The following is a 22,396-nucleotide window of genomic DNA, read 5'->3' on the forward strand; positions in this document are numbered from 1 at the left end:
CGAATGGCAGCGCGTTCTCCGCAACATGCTGCCGTGCTGGCTACGAGAAGGGTAAGGAGTTTTCGTGGTCCAGCTCTTATGATGAGGGGAGGAATAATGTCCCTTGGGCGTATTGACGTCTAGGCCAGGCTCGTCCAAACTGTGCCCCCGCGGCCGCGGGGCCGCGTTCGCCCGAGGCCAGTGCCCCTGCGAATTCTATGTTGTTGCAGTGGCCGAGCCGTGTCGCTTAGGAGACCGCGCGGTCCGCCCGCCGCGGTATGCGAGAGCTTCGTACGGAAGACAGATCGCCGCGCCAACAGCGGTCAAAAGCATTGATGCGACACAAAGTCGTCAGTCAACGGATGTAAAGTTACAGAGCGGTGCGTCCGCACTTTTTAAACCCGAGTGCGAAATTAATTTATTTTGCATTACTGTCGAAAATCATTCCAAATGCTTAGTATATCCGCGGAACCTCATGTATTTAAAAAAGTACTCTATTGAACGGCACTTTAATAACTGTCACAAAGATCAGTTCGAAAATTTGTCGCAAGAGGAACGCCAGTCGAAGCCTGAAGAAGTGAAAGACAATTTGAAGCAGTATTACAATGAAGTAAGTATTTCGTATGACTCTTTATTATTTATAAAGATGATAAATAAGACTGTATTTTATAATCTGATATGTCACTTAGCATTGTGCCAGTTATCGAGTATCAGATTGTCAGCAACAAGGAACATTCCTTTTTCGTTAATTTTTATATTTGGGTTGCATTAAATCGCTTCGCACAGACATAAGAAAAAGTTCCAGGTGCGTTATTCTTTGCCACTTTCGGAAAAGCCGACACCAACGCTCACTCGGATAGCAAAATGTCATTAAGGGTCATTCTTTGTTTTTGTGTATTTGTGTTTTGATGGATAGGAAAACATGAGTTTTAGTTTTATATGTTTTCACTTAATTAAAACGCAAATATTCCAATAGATAAAAATTTATTTTGCGACCACATTTCGCTGTCCTTGCTAGCGTCTATGTCCGATTTTGAGAGGAACTGAGGTAAAACGCACCTAAAACCAATCTTCTTTTGTTAGATTTTTATTTGGGTTTCAATGAATGAAACAATTAATTGTTAAAATGATAAGTGTTTTAAAAAGATGATTGTACAAAATTAATAGTAAAGTTTTTTTTTTGCCGTGGAAGGAGCAGGAAACAAGTGGGTAAAGTTTGCGCAGAAGTTACAAATGCTCGCTGAGAATTCCCAACCCTTTGCAGTTGGGAATCTCATCAAGGGTTGCCTGGTCAAATCGGCGGATTGTATTTGTCCAACACACCTCACGGAAAAAAATTTGAAAAAATAGCTGTTTCGCTTCAAACTGTTGCTCGCCGAGCCGAATGTATGGTCTGAGATATGGAGCAGCGATAAATGGGGAGAGCGGCAAACTTCGTTTCATTTTCTATCGCTCACTTCGACTTCACTTTTATGGATGACAATGCGCGACAGCATAGAACAGCGCAGGTGGAGTTCTTGGAACGAGAGGAGATTCGGCGAATGGACTGACCTACTCGTTCCCCCGACTTAAATCATATCGAACACGCGTTCTGAAGCGTTGGTGCGATGTACTGCAGCACATCCACTGCATCCAGCAGTTGTCAGCGACGCCGGTGAAGGAATGGTACGCCATAAGACAAGAACTTCTTGCCAAGGACAACATGGGAGCAGTGGCGGTCTAAGCACGTCGGAGGCCCGGGGCAACGAAACTAAATGAGGCCCCCTCCCCCCCCCCCCCCCTCCACCGGTATGCTTGGAAACTGATGTGTTTGTAGCGCACATTAAAAAAATGATTAATATAGCTGAAACGTCTGACAAATGGTTCAAATGGCTTAACTTCTGGGTCATCAGTCCCCTAGAACTTAGAACTACTTAAATGTAACTAACCTAAGGACATCACACACATCCATGCCCGAGGCAGGATTCGAACCTGCGACCGTAGTGGTCGCGCAGTTCCGGACTTTAGCGCCTAGAACCGCTCGGCCACTCCGGCCGGCAAACGTCTGACAAAAAGACCAAGTATTTATAATGTGTGTACACTCTAGTAAGTAAACTACACAAACTTAAAGACATACGTGAGATACTAAGAATCAGAAACAGAATTTAGCAAAGCTATCATATGATACAGCGCAAAGAAATATAAAGAATAGTATAGTAAAATTACATTTTGTTTTATATGCCTGCAAGCAAATCTTGTACAATTACAACATCAGTTTCGTGACCTTACTACGAGATAGTAGTTATTACTGATATTATTAGAGTCATGTTTTCGTGCCTTTATTTTTACAGAAATTCTCAATAACGTTGTTGAAATCTATTTCATTTGAAACTTTTCTTTTAGTTGATAAAATAATCAGATTGGCTAGTCGTTCTTGATTCATCGTAGAGCTACGTTACTTTTTTATTAGTTTTAGTTGAGAAAATGTTCCCTCGCATGATGCAACTCAGATACGAATGACCATAAAGTATAAGTGATGTACAGGATAATGATTCAATCAAGTCCCATTTAATTATGAACTGAAGGATTGTTTGGGCTGTTCATCCAGCAGCAACGTTAGCATTCGTATCGGCTGCTCGTAGATGGGTACGATTCCTGTTTAGTTCTTTCATCACCTGCTCCCTAACAGTAAATTTCTACCAGAGTCCGCAATGCTACAGCCGAAGTGTAATCGAAAGCTTGGAGCATAAATTATATATCAATGTTTTAGAAATTTTAGTTGATTTCTTTCGTGGCCATGCTTCGTTGTAACAATTGTTGTAGAAATCGGTGTATCCATCGAAACACTGATCGACGAACTACCTCTTGAAGTCATAGTCCGGCGTCATGAGCTAGTTCACTCGACATTGTTTGATGTCTTCCTGGTGAAACGTCCCCTTAGAATAATTATACATGACTGTCCTTAAACTGACACACAATATTTTTTAGCGCAACGCAATCTGACTTTCAAAAATCTCTACACTCCGCCATTTCTCTCCCCACATCCACCACTGCTGGCGGCTCACCTCCAACTGCGCAACGCTACCCGCTGTTCACATCCAGCTGCCCAACACTACAATGGCAGACAACAATGCAAACTAGCCACAGACTGCACATAGCACAGCCAGTGATTTTCATACAGAGCGCTACGTAACGTTGCCAATAAGAAAACATAAACAGCCTACTTACACTGGTTGATCATTATTAATGTCCACACCATTACATATTTGTGCCAAAAGATACAGCAATGTGTGTGATTGTAGTTCGCTCTTCATCAAAAGTGCAATCAGTGTTTTTAGTTTGGCGAGTCCTTCACCCAGTCCTTTATCCAAAGTTCTTTTTGGAGACTTGATATTCATCAGGTTGGATTCCATTTGGAATCGTTGTGCTGAGCGATTATGAAATGATTATAATTGGGGATGAACACAGCAGACTGTCGCGTGTCAATCTGGATTTTATTGCAGATCTATCCATATTGCAGTTACAGTATAGCCTCTTCATCAGTGAATTTAATAGTAACTCATATAGACGAAGAAATCTTGAAATGGACATATTGTTGAAACTACCTTAAACTGCTCATAGCTTAATTCACACTAGAGTGAGCCATGGACAGTTTAAGGTAGTTTTAACAACATGTGCATATACAAGATTATTGGGTTTATATGACTCGCTATTAAACGCACTGATGACTATACACCTAGATCTGAAATAAAATAAAGATTGATACTCGACTGTTTGTTATGTTCTTCCCTAATTATAATACTATATGTATTGTTCGGATTAAATTTATTTCCTCCAGTATCGTGTGCCAAAACTAATTTAGATCAAAAATGTAAAATCATATATAGCTGGGAAGAGTAAGCTTGCTGCAGATTTTGTACCACGGCTTGCCTTGGATGAATGTTAATATCTTCTAACAACAAAAAATCTCATCTAGATTTAGATAACTTGGAGTTTGAACATAGTTTCTCTACAGTTCGAGAACAGGAGACACCAGAGGGAACACAGAATTCGTGAACTCCATAAAGATTTAAGGAATGATTTGCACAGGGACTAAGCGTAGCGTCGGGAAAAAAAAAAAAAAAAAAAAAAAAAAAAAAAAAAAAAAAAAAAAAAAAAAAAAATTCTCAACTTTCACAATATTGTTTTCTATGTTGACGTAGTTAATTATTCAGCTCATCTGGTTAATTCTACTTTCATCGGGAGTGCTGTCTTAAGTTGTTCCATAATATTTAGCCATTTTTTATATCTGCATTAATTTTTCTTTTCCTTAACATGTTCACCCAAAATAAAAGTAAATGTAAATTTGTTTTGTATCCCTTTTCACAAAAGAAGACAGTACTCCCTTTGACCCACCAACCGACTCTTCATCACGTTTTAAACAATGCTCTTCTATACTGGAAGTACTGTGCCGTTGACAAAGTCACACTCCACGCCACCGCTTAAATTTCCTGCAAGGTGATCTATTGGTCTTGAGTTTTGACAACCAAGGGGAGGATGTGTTGATCGGGTTACAGAGCAGTGGTGCTGTGATGGAATCTTCACGGGGCTTTTGTCAGTATTAGCAGATAACTGACCGGAGTAAACGAGATACTGTGTGTTGTAAGGAGGTGTGGAATACGAATTGCGGAGATTGTAGAATTTCTGCATTTACATTTGGCATCGGAAAGTGAATGAATGCAAGGCCAACTGTATTTGAGCAGTGCTTATCTTGTGCGATTAAACTTCAGGCAAGGGGTCAGTCTGGCCACTTCGTATTCGTGGATGTTAAATGTCATTTTTTTAATAATTGGCTTTGTTTAGTTTAAGGAGTTGTTTTTATTTATGTTAAATTTAGAGCCGAAGGAGCGCTGAGTGTGTGCTAGGAAGTGCTTGTAATTGCGTGGATTGACACCACACTCTATATTGTTGACAGATATTCATTGGCAGGTTGCCTCTTAAAAATTGTTGGTGGCTTGTGGCCGTTTCACAACTTTCCTGTCAGTCGACTTATATCTGCTTATTTGTTCTTCGTTTAATCGCGATATTCCATTGCGCTTTTGACTGCCTTAAGTGCGACCTGAATTAGCCCGGTGTCACTAGTTGTACCCATTACCTTGTTGTCAGTAAGGGGAAAAGTAAGTGTGTTTGTTGGACAACAAGGACCGGGATTTGCTACCTTAACTAAACGTGAAAGAAATGTTCTCTGTTCCAAATGTTTCTGCTTTAGTTTCAATTATTTAATTTTTTGAGGAATCTGAGTGAATGTAAAGAGGTTTGTCAGAGAAAGAGAGAAATGTGGTAGACCTGTTATTGGAGTTTTATGTATATTCCATTTGAGTAAATGTCTAGGTAAGTGTAACAGGTTATACGGCAGTTGCTGAAGCATAATTGAAGTTAAGATCATTTGTGTTTGGCTTGCTCCAGTATTTCAATTTTGCTAGAAGTCTGGTAATTTCCAAATGCAAATTCACTTAGGGGAGCAAGTTCTTGAAATGTGCTGATGGTCGGATTTTAATAAATGTTTATATTGATGTCTAAATTTTGGTTTATTCCGTCTCAACCCTTCACCACTCACACCCATTAGGATTCTATCCCTGCTACACCCTAGTGACAAAGCGTGGTTCTGGGTTGGTGAGAGGGGATACTTACTGGACTAAAGAAATAATTTTTTTAAATTGTTGTTTTTTTTAATTGAGTCTTGCAGTTATACTGTAACAGGTGGTTAGTATTCGCAGTTGCTACTTGTGTCCATTGTTTTTTGGATGGCAGCAAGGGAGATGACCGGCTTTGCGGATCTCCAGAAAGATCAGCTGCGTTAGGAGTTGGTCGTTAGGTGTAAGGACCAAAGCGGGATCGTGGCCGAGTTGACGCGGAGCTTACCTGAAGTTCGCGGATCGGGCGGTGACATCGCAGAAACATTTGTCTGTGACAAATGTTTCTGATATAGTACGATATCTGATATACACTCCTGGAAATGGAAAAAAGAACACATTGACACCGGTGTGTCAGACCCACCATACTTGCTCCGGACACTGCGAGAGGGCTGTACAAGCAATGATCACACGCACGGCACAGCGGACACACCAGGAACCGCGGTGTTTGCCGTCGAATGGCGCTAGCTGCGCAGCATTTGTGCACCGCCGCCGTCAGTGTCAGCCAGTTTGCCGTGGCATACGGAGCTCCATCGCAGTCTTTAACACTGGTAGCATGCCGCGACAGCGTGGACGTGAACCGTATGTGCAGTTGACGGACTTTGAGCGAGGGCGTATAGTGGGCATGCGGGAGGCCGGGTGGACGTTCCGCCGAATTGCTCAACACGTGGGGCGTGAGGTCTCCACAGTACATCGATGTTGTCGCCAGTGGTCGGCGGAAGGTGCACGTGCCCGTCGACCTGGGACCGGAACGCAGCGACGCACGGATGCACGCCAAGACCGTAGGATCCTACGCAGTGCCGCAGGGGACCGCACCGCCACTTCCCAGCAAATTAGGGACACTGTTGCTCCTGGGGCATCGGCGAGGACCATTCGCAACCGTCTCCATGAAGCTGGGCTACGGTCCCGCACACCGTTAGGCCGTCTTCCGCTCACGCCCCAACATCGTGCAGCCCGCCTCCAGTGGTGTCGCGACAGGCGTGAATGGAGGGACGAATGGAGACGTGTCGTCTTCAGCGATGAGAGTCGCTTCTGCCTTGGTGCCAATGATGGTCGTATGCGTGTTTGGCGCCGTGCAGGTGAGCGCCACAATCAGGGCTGCATACGACCGAGGCACACAGGGCCAACACCCGGCATCATGGTGTGGGGAGCCATCTCCTACACTGGCCGTACACCACTGGTGATCGTCGAGGGGACACTGAATAGTGCACGGTACATCCAAACCGTCATCGAACCCATCGTTCTACCATTCCTAGACCGGCAAGGGAACTTGCTGTTCCAACAGGACAATGCACGTCCGCATGTAGCCCGTGCCACCCAACGTGCTCTAGAAGGTGTAAGTCAACTACCCTGGCCAGCAAGATCTCCGGATCTGTCCCCCATTGAGCATGTTTGGGACTGGATGAAGCGGCGTCTCACGCGGTCTGCACGTCCAGCACGAACGCTGGTCCAACTGAGGCGCCAGGTGGAAATGGCATGGCAAGCCGTTCCACAGGACTACATCCAGCATCTCTACGATCGTCTCCATGGGAGAATAGCAGCCTGCATTGCTGCGAAAGGTGGATATACACTGTACTAGTGCCGACATTGTGCATACTCTGTTGCCTGTGTCTATGTGCCTGTGGTTCTGTCAGTGTGATCATGTGATGTGTCTGACCCCAGGAATGTGTCAATAAAGTTTCCCCTTCCTGGGACAATGAATTCACGGTGTTCTTATTTCAATTTCCAGGAGTGTAGTATCAGTTTTTGGGGCATCTGAATGAATGTAAAGTTTCTGACGAACGTATAGCTGACGAAGTTTGGTATAGAAAGAGAGAAACGTAGCAGATCTGTTATTGGAGCTTTATGTATATTCCATTTGAGTAAATTTCTAGATAAGTGTAACAGGTTATATGCTAATAGCTGAAGCATGACTGAAGTTACGATCATCTGTGTTTAGCTTGCTCCAGTGTTTTATTTGTGTTAAAGAAGCTTGGAAATTTCTGAATGCAGATTCACTTAGGGGAGTAGGTAAAGTGTTCAAACTTCCTTGAAATGTGCTAATAGTCTGATGTTTTAGAGATGTCTATATTTTCGTGCGTTGCCTCTCAGCCCATCGTCACCCATACCCACTGGAATTCTATCCTTGCTACAGGAACAATTCCGGTCTCAATATGAATTAGCTGTTTCGTTGTCGCGCTGAGTAGTTTTGTTTTTCTGTAGGAGACACGTTCGAGAACGAGGGGGATTAAATGGCTTCAAATGACTCTGAGCACAATAGGACTTAACATCTAAGGTCATCAGTCCCCTAGAACTTAGAACTACTTAAACCCATCGTACTGTACACCGCGTATTAACAACACGGAAACGCAGCACACAATGAGCCTGCTCGGTCTACAGCTAGCACCACCGCTGCCTATACGACATGTGCGCGAATAATAAAGTAACTGCATGTTGTGGTGTCTTTTAGTGCAAATATACATTGCACGTAGTTAATTGTATTACACAGAGACCTGCTTGTGGTACATTGTCAGACAATATTCACACTACAGAATGGCTGGCAATTACTTCTCGTGGGCCTCAAGTGTTCGAAGAAATCTTCACATTTCTCGAACAATGAGGATGGTCGAATACTTCTGTGATGCGCTGTACTTATGTATATTCTGTCATTCTGCTCTGACAAAAGTAGTTCATAAACAATCTGTACACAGTTTTCGCTACTAGTGACGTTAAATACAATCGTTTAAAATTTTTAATGCTAATTTCGTTTGATATAGAATTTTAAAGAAACGAAAAAGATTATTGAATTCAGTTGTACTTGCATCAAGGTAGCTGCAAGTTTTTCCTCTGGCGACACAGTTGCACAGAAATTGGCGCATGTTACTCTCAAGTGTGCATCGATATTTTTCAACATACAATCAAATTTAGACACAAATATATTACTGAATTCATGGAATCTGATTGTAAACTCTCATAAAATGCACTAAATTCTCCAAACGATTTTCTCTGTTTCGCTACAATACTTCGAACTTTCGTTACACAGAATAAATCGACCTTCAGAAATGTATTTCTTACCAGTATCAAATGGTTCAAATGGCTCTGAGCACTATGGGACTCAACATCTGAGGTCATCAGTCCCCTAGAACTTAGAACTACTTAAACCTAACTAACCTAAGGACATCACACACACATCCATGGCCGAGGCAGGATTCGAACCTGCGACCGTAGCGGTCACGCGGTTCCAGACTGTCGCGCCTAGAACCGCACGGCCACACCGGTCGGCTCTTACCAGTATCAAATCGGATAGTAATGCATCCAACCCTGATGTTTGTCTCATCTCTGCAGAACATTAGTACACACCGCTGAGCCACGAACTGATACTCAGGACATTACAGCCTCAGCTCGTGATATGGTGTCATCGAGCGTTCTGCCCGCTCCCCACCACACTGCACTTAGGCCCTGCCATATGAGTCAGTTGTTCATAGGTTTCAGTCCTTGTTTGTATTTTAATATTGTCGCCGCCAGTAGTAATTTAGCTGGCTGTTTACAATATGGGAACTTCAGTGTAAGAGGTTGCATTCTGTTTCATGGAATTCACATAAATAAGAGTTGTTCCACTAATCCAAAGACGCTATTGGACATTTACAAAAACACATTGAACAGAAATTACATTTGATTTCGTGAGCTATAGCCCCATTTCACTGGATGTTTGCTCCCCTTTAAAAGTCGGCCGCAGACACAAATAGATACTGAAAAAGATGGAGCTGGGTATGTAATGAGTCCGAAGAAATCGTCAAAGCAGCCAAGACGAGAATTAAAGTAGTCACACTTCTGCTTGTAGCCGATACAGTCTGCAGTTCACCCATAAATTAAGACCAACAGTAAACGTAACACGCCACATTCTACAACGAAATACAGAAGGCGTTACAAGATGCTCGAAAAATTCATATTCAGGACTGAAGTAATGTTCCGCCAGCGCGCCAAGTCAGGTTTTCCATAAAATTAAGACCAGATGCACAGAAAATACGCATATCATTGTTGGGTCTGAGAGAAATTCAGCGAAACGTATGTAGTATGCAGGTAGACAGTTGCAAAGAATACGGAACATTTTTACTTTTCGTAGATGTATCTTTTAATGGATGATGGGGCAGCATTTGTTTCGAAATGTTACTGTCAGAATGCGCATCAAGGATCTATTCACAGCCTCGGCTGCCCGCTGACTGCTTCTTGTAATTCCCATTCCCGATGAAAACTCTCTCGGTATGCTCTACGCCTAGCACTCTTAAACTGTACTAGTTTTGCGTCCGCTGCTTAGCTCGAATAGACTGTATGGTCTGCACAGTTTTTTTTCCCTTTTTTTCTGCACTCGAAATTTTATTTTCATAAATCGCAACACCTTCTAAATTTTTCACACAATGTAAGGTCATAGAAGCATGGTCTTTAATTAATGTACTTCTGCCCAAAAAGTGATTCTGGTAGCTGGAGTCCAAGATTTTTGTTAATCGCGCTTCTTGCATTCTTGTGGTGGTACATCCTTAGAAACTTCATCCCCTAACAGTATAAGATACACACGTTCTTCAGATTTCAAGTTTCTATCCTTAGCTGTTTAGGCTGGCCGACGATGAGTCACTGAGTCACTCTCACCCTATTCCACCCCCTTAGGGGTTGAATTTCCTAGAAAAGCGGAACACGTATTTTTTTTTCGTCTGTAACTGGGAAGACAAATACCAATTGTCATAGATATAGCTAAAATATGGTTTCAAAATGAAATATTTTCATAAAACATTTCAACCTGTAATTCACCTCCTTAAGCGTTGAGTATCCAAACTCACAGAGAAGCCAAATACAAATTATCATAGTATTATCTTCAAAAATGCTTGTATAATGGAATTTTACCACAAAAACTTTCTTTCCCTATTTCACCCCCATAGGAGTTCAGTTTCCAAAAACTGTGAAACACGTATTCTTTATTTCTAACCAAGAAGCGAAATTAAAATTTTCATTAGCTTTAAAAATGATTTCACAAAGAAATAATTCATGTTGTTGTTGTTGTCTTCAGTCCTGAGACTGGTTTGATGCAGCTCTCCATGCTACTCTACCCTGTGCAAACTTCTTCATCTCCCAGTACTTACAACAACCTACATCCTTCTGAATCTGCTTAGTGTATTCATCTCTTGGTCTCCCTCTACTATTTTTACCCACCACGCTGCCCTCCAATGCTAAAATTGTGATCCCTTGATGCCTCATAACATATCCTACCAACCCGTCCCTACTTCTAGTCAAGTTGTGCCACAAACTCCTCTTCTTCCCAATTCTATTCAGTACCCCCTCGTTAGTTACGTGATCTACCCATCTAATCTTCAGCATTCTTCTGTAGCACCACATTTCGAAAGCTTCTATTCTCTTCTTGTCCAAACTAGTTATCGTCCATGTTTCACTTCCATACATGGCGACACTCCATACAAATACTTTCAGAAACGATTTCCTGACACTTAAATCTATACTCGATGTTTCTCTTCTTCAGAAACGATTTCCTTGCCATTGCCAGTCTACATTTTATATCCTCTCTACTTCGACCATCATCAGTTATTTTACTCGCTAAATAGCAAAACTCCTTTACTACTTTAAGTGTCTCATTTCCTAATCTAATTCCCTCAAGATCATCCGATTTAATTTGACTACATTCCATTATCCTCGTTTTGCTTTTGTTGATGTTCTTCTTATATCCTCCTTTCAAGACACTGTCCATTCCGTTGAACTGCTCTTCCAAATCCTTTGCTGTCTCTGACAGAATTAATTCATAAAACACACCATTAGGGGTTGAATTTCCAAATAACACTGAAACACGTTTTTTTTTTTTTTTGTTTCCAACAGAGAAGTCGAATACTAATTTTCATAGATCTAGCTTCACAAATACTTAATAGTTCTTTAATAATGATTTTTTTAAAACTTTCACCCACTATTTTACCTCCATATGGGTTAAATTTCAGAAATGTGCTGAAACAATATTTCTTTATTTCTGACCGAGAAACCAGATACCGATTTTTGTAGGTCTAATTTCAAAATTGCATTAATAGTGACATGTTTTCAAGAAAACCTTTCATCCCCTATTTCACCGACTTAGGGATGGAATTTCGAAAAATACCTTCTTAACCGACGCTTACAGTATAAAATCAAAATCCTCTGTAAATATCAAGTTTCTATCCTCAGTGGTTGAATTGGTCGATGGTGACACAGTGAGTGAGTGACTCAGTTAGTCGGGACACGAATAACCAATCCCTAGTTGCAGTTCTGTTCCGCGGTGTGGTTTCTAACTCTTCTAAAGGAAGCTCTAGCGTTAAAAGGTTTTGCTTTTCACATTTAACCAAATATAACACTGATGATGATAATTTATGGCAATGTTTGCCAACAAGATAAAGAATGCAACCTTTAACGCTAGATTGCGTACTCACGGCAGTTCTCCTTGGCCGTTTTTAGGTACGACTTGGAAAGAGAGAAAAATTAATGAATGATAGCCGATACGTTGGTTCTCGATTGTGTTCAGGAGACGTACAGATTGATTGCGCGAAAATAGTTTCTCAAATGACCTCTTAACCCGGATTGCTTTCACTCAGTCAGACTCTTCAATGAAATTACCTAAAAAAAATTGGAAATGAATGTAAAATAGTGAAATTTTGTAAAAAAAAGTTGTCAGATCGGAAATTGAACACATTAATGGTCTCCCAAATGCAATCGAGACACCGCAATAAAGAGCGAACCTATAACAAAGTTCATTTAAACATAAACATTATTTGTGGTTAATTTGAAGAAAAGAATAAGCATAGATTTTCTGTACAGTGAAGCATCAATATATTCTCAAAGAACAAAGGCGTTAAACTATAAACATTAACAAATTTACAATGAATACAAAACTTACATTATTATGTTTTTCTCGTGCATGGAGCAGTCCAACAATGGCTGCTTTTGTATGTGTGATATTTTGTAAAAATTAAATGTCCTGGCGTGCGCGTAAGTATTTTTTATCGTCACAAGGTTTACAAAAGCGTCTTTTTTCTCTTGGTGATAACGCGGTTTTTCACACTAAATGAAATATAGCTTGTAGCGGTGCTACACAACACGTCTTAACAAGTCGGCGACCAAACATCAAAGGTAATCAAGCACATGTTAACATATCGGCGACTAGAAGTACAACTAACTATAAAGACTCTAGAATTTTTCTAACAAATGATAAATTGTTCTTTCTTCTGTTTCGCAGCTTCTTGCTATCAAGCGCTGCGGCAATGATTTTAAATATCTGCGCCCAGCGAGTCATAGTGTTTAAAAGTACCTTTTAAACGCTGGCCGCGCGTCTTGGTGTAGGCGGACGTTATAAACAGATTTCGTTTCTTTACTCTCGCGTTGTCATGCTTAGTATCATTACAAACTACAGCTCGATGGCTGTCTTTTTCTCATATGCAAAATGTCTGAAATCCAATAATATCACAAAGCACAAATTTCAGCCTTTGTTTTTACCGTATTGTAAACGGTCTAAAAGGGCGTAACCATTTCGTGTATTTGTACTGACTGAAAGCAGTGCTTTGAAACTTCTTCTCGAAAAACTATGAATTTTGAAGTGCACAAACCTGCATCATGAAGCGCGTGATGTTTATGTCATTGAGCTTGTCCACGAGGTCGCCGGCCTTCTCCAAGGAGAGAGGCACCATGTAGTAGTAGGGGAACTCCACCAGCGCCAGCGCCGCCATCACGTGGTACAGCTTCTGGCGCGTCACATCGTCTGCTTCTGACAAGTTCAGGTACCTGCGAGATACGCGAAACGTTTTAGAGAAAGATTCAGTACCTTTAACACTGGTTTTAATCAAGGTAATATCTGGCCAGGTTTCTCGAGCAGGGAAAACATTTGTTGAGAGCGATTGACGTCCGGCGTGTGTCGCTTAAGATCAGCTTTCGGTGGATGCCAGAGCTCTAGAAAGTTACTCGCAAGGGGAGGCCACGATCACGAATTTGTTTCAAGCTTCGTACACTTTCAGTTCTGGTCCATTAGGACAAGATAATGTGCACACAGCAAGGCGTAGTACTTCGACGATTTCGAAAAACTGGCAAGGGAACTTTTAAGCGTCAGTGATACACCGCCGCGTTACGATCCTGGGCAGAACATGGCACTGGTGATGACATTGGAGTTGAAGTTCCGTAAGTGGTTGATCGCTGGATCGAGTCCCGCTCTTGTTTTCCTTTCTTTTAAATTCATATTTTTCAATACTAGTCATATTATTTCATACATATTACTTTTAAAAGTAATATGATGAAGAACACGTGTTTGCTTGAGCCTTTATTGAATTTCCAGTGGTATTTGGTGGTTTGCTAATCTTTATTATCACTACAAATATTATATTTGTAGGTATCTACAAGTAAATGACTAAATGCTCAAGATTTTACTGAAAATATATGCCTATCGTGATTTCCGAAACCTTTTGGACCTGTAGTCGGGTAAAGTACCGAGAACTGCTTTGCACCGGAACGCTTCGATCGCCAGACACAGGTTACAAGGAGGAGGCAAGCATAGGAAATAAATACGTGAAATGTATTCACGGTTGCTAATATGGACAGCCATCAGGTGTTCCATGCAATGACGACGATGAAAATATATGCTGTGTCGGGATTCGAACGTAGATTTCGCGCTTACCGTTTTACCATTAGGCTACCCGAGCACGCTTCACGGCTGGACCCAAACTTCCATATGACGTCAACCATATGTCTAGAACGTACACTCGTACATCTATTAAGTATATTCCCGTACAGGGGGGGGGGGGGATATTTTAATTGAAAGTCGCTTTCCCGGTGTCGGTGGATAAATGTGATGTTGCAGTACCTGTGATGTTCAGAAGTACAATGCAACATCCGATACAGATTTTCACCTGATGATTCTCCAGATTCGCAACTCCGAATACATGTCATGTGCTTCATAACGACTGTGGTCGCCGCAGTGCCTGCATGCCTGTCCGATGGAACATTACACTGTACTTCTGAAAAACAAAGGTAGTACAGTATAGAATCGTATCTATAAATAAAGATGTAGATAACTTTATTCAGTAATACAGTGTGTTACAATATGACAGAATTTGAGGGCAACATACGATTAATCGTCGTATGTGCTGTCAGCATTACAGGTTGCAGGATGATATTTTCCATATAGACACGGAAAACATAAATTAAAACGGCACCTACTACATTCAATGGATGTCACTTTCCCGCATGCTCAGGGAATCTTCAGAGGTTATAAGGAAAAACAAAGATCAATGATATTTTGAAAATTTTCTTTCCATTTCTAACGACAATTTGGATGCAAACCATGCGTAGCGCAACATTTTCGTAAATATCTCTGCAAAAATTTGCGATGTGCAATTGAGTGTATTTTAGTAGACCTTCACGAGAAGGAACGTCTCGTTCATTGACAATCAAATACCAACAAGTCTGAAGGCGCTTGATGCAGCTTTTAACTTACCTTTAGAAACAAAGGAGGCATAATACTTGTTGCAACAATAAAGATTAGTAAACAGTGAAATAACATTGCAAAATTCAAAGACAGTTAATTCAAATACACGTCTCGCTTCGTCGTATAACCTTTCAAATGTAATATGTAGGCAATAATATGACTAGCGTTGAAAAAGTGTAACTTAAAGAGAAACAAGTGCGACTCCATCCAGTGCTCCACCATTACGGAGCTTGAACGCTAACCACAGGAAGGCCGCCGTGTCGTGAGCAGGGTCGGAAGGGGCCAGTACGTCACTGACGAGCAAAACTTCTCTTGCGATTTTCTCGAAATCACCTGAGTAGTACGCCTTACTACTTGCATAGTATGTGGTCCTAATGGGCTACTAAAAGTGTACAAAGTTTCAAGTAAATTCGTGATCCCTTGTTTTAGCGCAAGTGTCAATCAGCCGTTTTCTGAAGGAAGTGCTTCGTAAGTGTATAATCGACAGATATGTCCGAATGATAGGACCATTTTCTCCGTCATTTCTCTGGACAGAACCTCAAGGAAAACGTAGATTCGTTAGGATGGTGGTGGGGAAAATTATTCGCCTAACTCTGACAATTCTATATGTTCTTAGTGAGTGATAGATTTTGTGCCGAACATTATCAACTGGTCTGAAAGCAAAACAAGCTGCCATATAATAAAGGAATTAGCTTGAAGACTACTTTCCGTATTTCACCACCTTAATCAACCACAGTAACAGAATACCATTTACGCTTGACGCGAATTTCTGGTGGAGCAGCTGTCTTTACATTGTTACTGGAACTGCGATCGACTCTTGTCAATTTCAGGACATTTATTGTACTCTTCCCGATGATACTACAAAACTGCAGGAAAATATCGTAGTATTCTGAAACTAAACTGCGAATTTTTTAATTTTCTCTGGCTAATTGTCATAGTACTGACTAATTGAATTGTTAAAGTGGAAGAACATAATGTTTCAAAATAAGAGTTGTGCCCAATTTCTTGATGAGCTTTTATTTTAGCTGTCTCTATTTTTCTTCATAGCACCGTGTTTATCGCATTAGCCTAACAATTTCTGTAGGGGAAATACGAAAGCGTACCCACACATGAGATGGAAAGTACGTCCGAGAAATACAAATTATTGTAAATGCAGCGAAAAAGTTGACTTTCTGGTGTGAAGCACGACATGATTAAATCGAGTAATACAATATCCGAAGCTGGAAAAAACCTTTGACAGTACATTGTCAAGAAAAGACGCTAACGTCGAGCAACATTAAAGAACAAGATGTTTGCAACAAACAAAACGTAAACAATTATAGTGACGCTTAACTTAATTTGTAGACCAACACGAATTTGTAGGAGACAGAAAGTATTAATAGTTTCCCTCCGACGAGAAAAAGGCGAATTTGCGTTATTTCCTGACTCATGTTTTGTTAATATTAGGAAATCCGTGCATTTGTTGTTGTTGTAGCAAAGAGGAGAGATTTAAAGGCCTCCGGAAAAGATACTGAGCTAGTCGCTGAAAGAGAGAACGGGAGCGGGCAAAATTTGATAACCCAGACAACCAAAATGTATGACCATACACCGCGCAGAATGAGCTGTGGCGTTGTCGTGGGGCAAACACACCCTTGGACAGCTTTCCCTCGATGCTTTGTCTTGACGACCTCCTGTAATCTCGTCAGGATTTTTGGGTAGACTATTCCTGCGATAGTTTACCACTTACGAGCATAATCTACTAGCACCATACTATGGCAATTCCTAAAAAACAGCATCACTTGCCTGATAATACTTCTGTTCGTCATTTTTGGCGGTAATGAATAGACATGTATCCACTAATCACTTTGATTCTTTGCTTCGCAGCCACTTCCATGTCGTCTAAAGAAGTGATGTGCGTTAGCTTGACATAGCTGCAACTTTTCTTTTGCTGTTAGGTCAGAGGGAATTTGGAACAGAAGTGGGCAGTCGCGGAATCTAGTGGACGGCGACATTTTTCATGTTCAGAACGTGCAATACAGGGTATTTATAAATTAGTTATACAAAAGTAACCTTAACTTGCGGAAAAGGTAAATAACTAACAGAAATGTTTGATACAGCACTGAGTGCAGTATATCTTCAAGTTTTATTTACGAATGTTCAAGATGATACCCTTCGTAACACGACATATGTCCTATCTGTAGTCAAATCCTATAAAGCAAGTCTTGAGGTTAGATGGCAGCTTCTGATGTCATCCGTTGTCGCACTTCACACAAGAGTACAAGCAGAAGAGTTAGTAACGTGGTACTCAAAAAGATGTGTATTCTTGTCTGCCTATAATTTTATTTATTTAACGTGGAATAAGATTACACAAGCCCCAACACTATTTATGATTCAGTAGCCTATTTAAAATTTATAAAGTGCTCTGATTAAAGATGATGTTATTAAGTACAATTCGTAACTACAGTGTTTCACCCTAAATAAACAAACATTAATGTAATTGAAAGAAGTGACTGCTACAAATCTTACACTGACTGCCATGGGATTGAAAACTTAAACCTTCCAATAATAGTGCGGCACTTGCTAGCACAGTTGTAGTCTAACAGCGTTGTCTGCGTTTTGTTGCCAGGAGCTACACTACTGGCCATTAAAATTGCTACACAACGAAGATGACGTGCTACAGACGCGAAATTTAACCAATAGGAAGACGATGCTGTGATATGCAAATGATTAGCTTTTCGGAGCATTCACACAAGTGTCCGCAGCTCATGGTCGTGCGGTAGCGTTCTCGCTACCCACGCCCGGTTTCCCGGATTTGATTCCCGGCGGGGTCAGGGATTTTCTCTGCCTCGTGTTGACTGGGTGTTGTGTGATGTCCTTCGGTTAGTTAGGTTTAAGTAGTTCTAAGTTCTAGGGGATGATGACCATAGATGTTGAGTCCCACAGTGCTCAGAGCCATTTGAACCATTTTTCACACAAGGTTGGCGCCCATCGCGAATGCGGTTTATCGTATCGAGATATTGCTGCTCGCGCTGGTCGAGATCCAGTGACTGTTAGCAGAATATGGAATCGGTGGGTTCAGGAGGGTAATACGGAACGCCGTGCTGGATCCCAACGGCCTCGTATCACTAGCAGATGACAGGCATCTTATCTACATGGCTGTAACGAATCGAGCAGCCACGTCTCGATCCCTGAGTCAACAGTAGGGGACGTTTGCAAGACAACAACCATCTGCACGAACTGTCCGACGAAGTTTGCAGCAGCATGGGCTATCAGCTCGGAGACCATGGCTGCGGTTACACTTGACGCTGCATCACAGACAGGAGCGCCTGCGATGGTGTACTCAGCGACGAACCTGGGTGCACGAATGGCAAAACGTCATTTTTTCGGATGAATCCAGGTTCTGTTTACAGCATCATGATGGCCGCATCCGTGATTGGCGACATCGCGGTGAACGCACATTGGAAGCGTGTATTCGTCATCGCCTTACTGGCGTATCAGCCAGGGTGATGGTGTGGAGTGCCATTGGTTACACGTCTCGGTCACCTCTTGTTCGCATTGACGGTACTTTCAACAGTGGAAGTTACATTTCAGATGTGTTACGACCCGTGGCTCTACCCTTCATTCGATCCCTGCGGAACCCCACATTTCAGCACGATATTGCACGACCGCACGTTGCAGGTCCTGTACGGGCCTTTCTGTATACAGAAAATGTTCGACTGCTGCCCTGGCCAGCACATTCTCCAGATCTCTCACCAACTGAAAACGTCTGATCAATGATGGCAGAGCAACTGGCTCGTCGCAATACGCCAGTCACTAGTCAAATTGCTCTGAGCACTATGCGACTTAACTTCTTAGGTCATCAGTCGCCTAGAACTTAGAACTAATTAAACCTAACTAACCTAAAGACATCACACACATCCATGCCCGAGGCAGGATTCGAACCTGCGACCGCAGCGGTCGCTTGGCTCCAGACTGTAGCGCCTAGAACCGCACGGCCACTCCGGCCGGCCGCCAGTCACTACTCTTGATGAACTGTACCTGTTCACGCCATCCAAGCTCTGTTTGACTCAATGCCCAGCCGTATCATGGCCGTTATTGCGGCCAGAGGTGGTTATTCTGGGTACTGATTTTTCAGGATCTATGCACCAAAATTGCGTGAATATGTAATCAAAAATGGTTCAAATGGCTCTGAGCACTATGGGACTTAACTGCTGAGGTCATCAGTCCCCTAGAACTTAGGACTAGTTAAACCTAACTAACCTAACGGCATCACACACATCCATGCCCGAGGCAGGATTCGAATCTGCGACCGTAGCGGTCGCGCGGTTCCAGACTGTAGCGCCTAGAACCGCTCGGCCACTCTGGCCGGCAAATGTAATCACATGTCAGTTCTAGTATAATATATTTGTTCAATGAATACCCGTTTATCATCTGCATTACTTCTTGGTGTAGCAATTTTAATGGCCAGTGGTGTATTAATAGCTCTGTACAAGTGTGATCGACATGTTGGCGACACGGATCTAGTGTGAATATCCCATGGCCTGTCCTGCAGCTTTCGGGGGATGGCAGTCACAGTACTGCAATGAGAATATGGTGTGCACTTCGTTCAGCAGGTGGTGCTTAAGCGTCTGGTGCATCACATGATGTCAGCCAGAGTTCCCTTAGCTGGAAGCCCCAATACTCCGAATCGTTGCGGCGTGACATTTCGACTCTGCTGTGCCGCTGTTGGATGCATTCGGCCCACAGTCGTGAGGGTCTCGCTTCAGTGGATCGATGGACATTGTGGTCTGCCGATGTTTCAGCCAATTGTTTAGGTAAATAAAAAACTTTCCTACCCTACCACACACTCGTCAAAACAGCTTCAGTGGCAATTCGGGACTCTGTGGCGGTCGGCAGCGATGGTGTAGAGATCTCATCACGTGGCTTGTCATGTACGTGACAGACGACCAAAAGGTATTTGTTACAAAGTAAATTTTGCTGTCCTATCCTATCATACAACACATATGCAGCAGTAATTGTTTAAACATAAACTCTTGTGTTTACGATTATCTAATTGCGTCTTTGGCTGGCGATTCTGAAAAGGAATTATAATTGGGTAGGCGCGAAAGACTACATCCCTGCCTTACAACCTGTTTAATTAGTGCACTTCGTTCTTCGTCATCCAATCTTATTATTCACTCTCGGCCATTGTAGATATCGTATATTACCCGTCTTTTCAAATAGCTTATTCTTATTTTTTTCAGAATTTAGAAAATCTTGCACCATTTGATATGGTCGAACTCTTTTTCCATGTCCACAAATGCTATGAACGTACTTGATTTTTCTCTAGCCTTGTTTCCATTATCTACGGTTCTTGCTGATTTTGGATTGTGTGGATGATGTTTTGCCGAAAGACAGGTGGTACATCGCAAGCCTCGTACGTTCTACCTACGAACGTAAATAGTCGTTTTGTTGCCACTTCCCCCAACGGTTTTAGATACACTGGTGGAATGTTATCTAGCTCTTCCTACTTATTCGATCTTAAGTCTTCCAAAGCTCTTTTTAATTCTGATTCTAATACCGGATCCACTATTTCTTCTGTATCGGCACCTATTTCCTCTTCTATCACGTCATCAGAAAAATCTTCCCCGTCATAGAGGCATTCGGTGTACTCTTTCCACCTATCTGCTCTCTCCGCTGTGTTTAACATTGGAATTCCCATTGCATTCTTAATGCTACGGCCCTTGCGTTTAATTTTACCGAATATTGTTTTGACATTTCTCTATGCTGAGTCAGTCTTAACTGACTTGTATTTCTGTATTCCTGATTTTTCCTGAACATTTTTGTACTTCCTTCTTTCATCGACCAACTGAAGTATTTATTTTGTTACTCATGGTTTCTTTGCAGTTACCTTCTTTGTACCAATATTTTCCTTTCCAACTTCTGTGGTTGCCCTTTTTGGCGATTTGCATTTCTCTAGGCTGAACTGCCTACCGAGATATTCCTTATCGCAGTATCTATAGCCTCAGAAAACTTCAAGCGTATCTCTTCATTCCTTAGTACTTAGCATCCATTTCGCTGGCATATTGATTCTTCCTAATTATTACCTTAAACATCTGGCATTGACAGATACAGAAAGATTAATATTAACTATTCTGTATGTTATTCTACACTTTCTTATTGTTATTATTCTTTAACTCCAAAACATATTAATTAATTGTAATTATCTATAATAAATTCTTGAATTTTGCGTACTGATTAAACTCTGCGGTACTTTTCCTACGATATCAGTGAAAAGTTATTCTGTTTTAAACATTTTGTATATTTTTTCTGTGTTGAGCGGCTATTAAATACTATCTGCAGTGGTGGAAATACCACAACTTTTTATTTACAGCATATTGAAATGGCGGCACCCAGAAGCAGCGTCAGGTGGAACCTTGGACGCAACATCTAGAAATTCCACCGTACGCACTGGTCCAGCGAACACATTCTCAGTGCTGGTTCACAAGCTCAGGGTACCTGGCCAGCAACAATGACGTCTGCCCATCTTCGCTAAGGCTCAACAGTAGCTAAGTCGGGACAACGATGGGAGGAATTCTTTGTGACAGCAACATCTGGGCAAAACAAAATCATTGAGCATTCTTCTGTAAATGAGCAGTAATACATCGGAGGGCTTAAACAATTAAACCTCAGCAGAATATCATAGATACCTCAAAGGCGGGCTCGAGAATCTGATGATTAATTAATGACATACTAAAAAAAAATCAAAAAATTTAAACTACCCGAACAACACCTACGCTGTAAAAGGATTAGAAGTTTAATCAAGAACGTCAATGAGAGTGCACCACAAGTTTCTGCTGCTAGTAAGGCCCGTACACCGTTGTTTTATTATATATTTTTACTAGCTGCAAACAGGAGCGACTTATTTTCAGTTATCTGTGTAATTACTAGTTTATTTTTGTAATTTCTTGCATGTTTGAATGCTTACTAGGCACAACCTTTTATTTTAATAACAGTGTAGCGTAGTCTACTGCCATTACTATCGACTCTTGTATCGTCCCTCGTATCGTAAAGGCTTTTGTTTGTTTTGGTTAGAACAGCTCAGTGTCAGTTAGACCATCAGTGAAAGAGCACCACAAGTTCCAGGCGAGTACACCATTCGTCTATTTCGTATTTTTACGAGCTTCAAACGTAAGCTACTCCAGTAATGGATAGGAACTGTGATTGCTGTATACAGATGTGAGCTGAGTTGTTGATCCTTCGCTCACAGCTCCAGGCTGTGTTGGCTCCTGTCACACAGCTTGAGGCTGCTTCCAAGGGGTATCATTGTGGGAAGTCG

The 22,396-nt window shown here is 41.8% G+C and overlaps 1 protein-coding gene across 1 annotated transcript in view; it reads right to left on the reverse strand.

The window, feature by feature from the left end:
• LOC126481892 (sodium channel protein Nach-like) overlaps window positions 1-22,396 on the reverse strand; it is a 190,045-nt gene that overhangs the window by 121,777 nt on the left and 45,872 nt on the right. The window contains exon 3 of the mRNA XM_050105850.1: window positions 13,232-13,406. Coding sequence (XP_049961807.1) covers window positions 13,232-13,406 — 175 coding nt within the window. The remainder of the gene's footprint in view (window positions 1-13,231; window positions 13,407-22,396) is intronic.

Source organism: Schistocerca serialis, chromosome 5 (assembly GCF_023864345.2).
Source record: "Schistocerca serialis cubense isolate TAMUIC-IGC-003099 chromosome 5, iqSchSeri2.2, whole genome shotgun sequence".
NCBI classification, from domain to species: Eukaryota; Metazoa; Arthropoda; class Insecta; order Orthoptera; family Acrididae; genus Schistocerca; species Schistocerca serialis.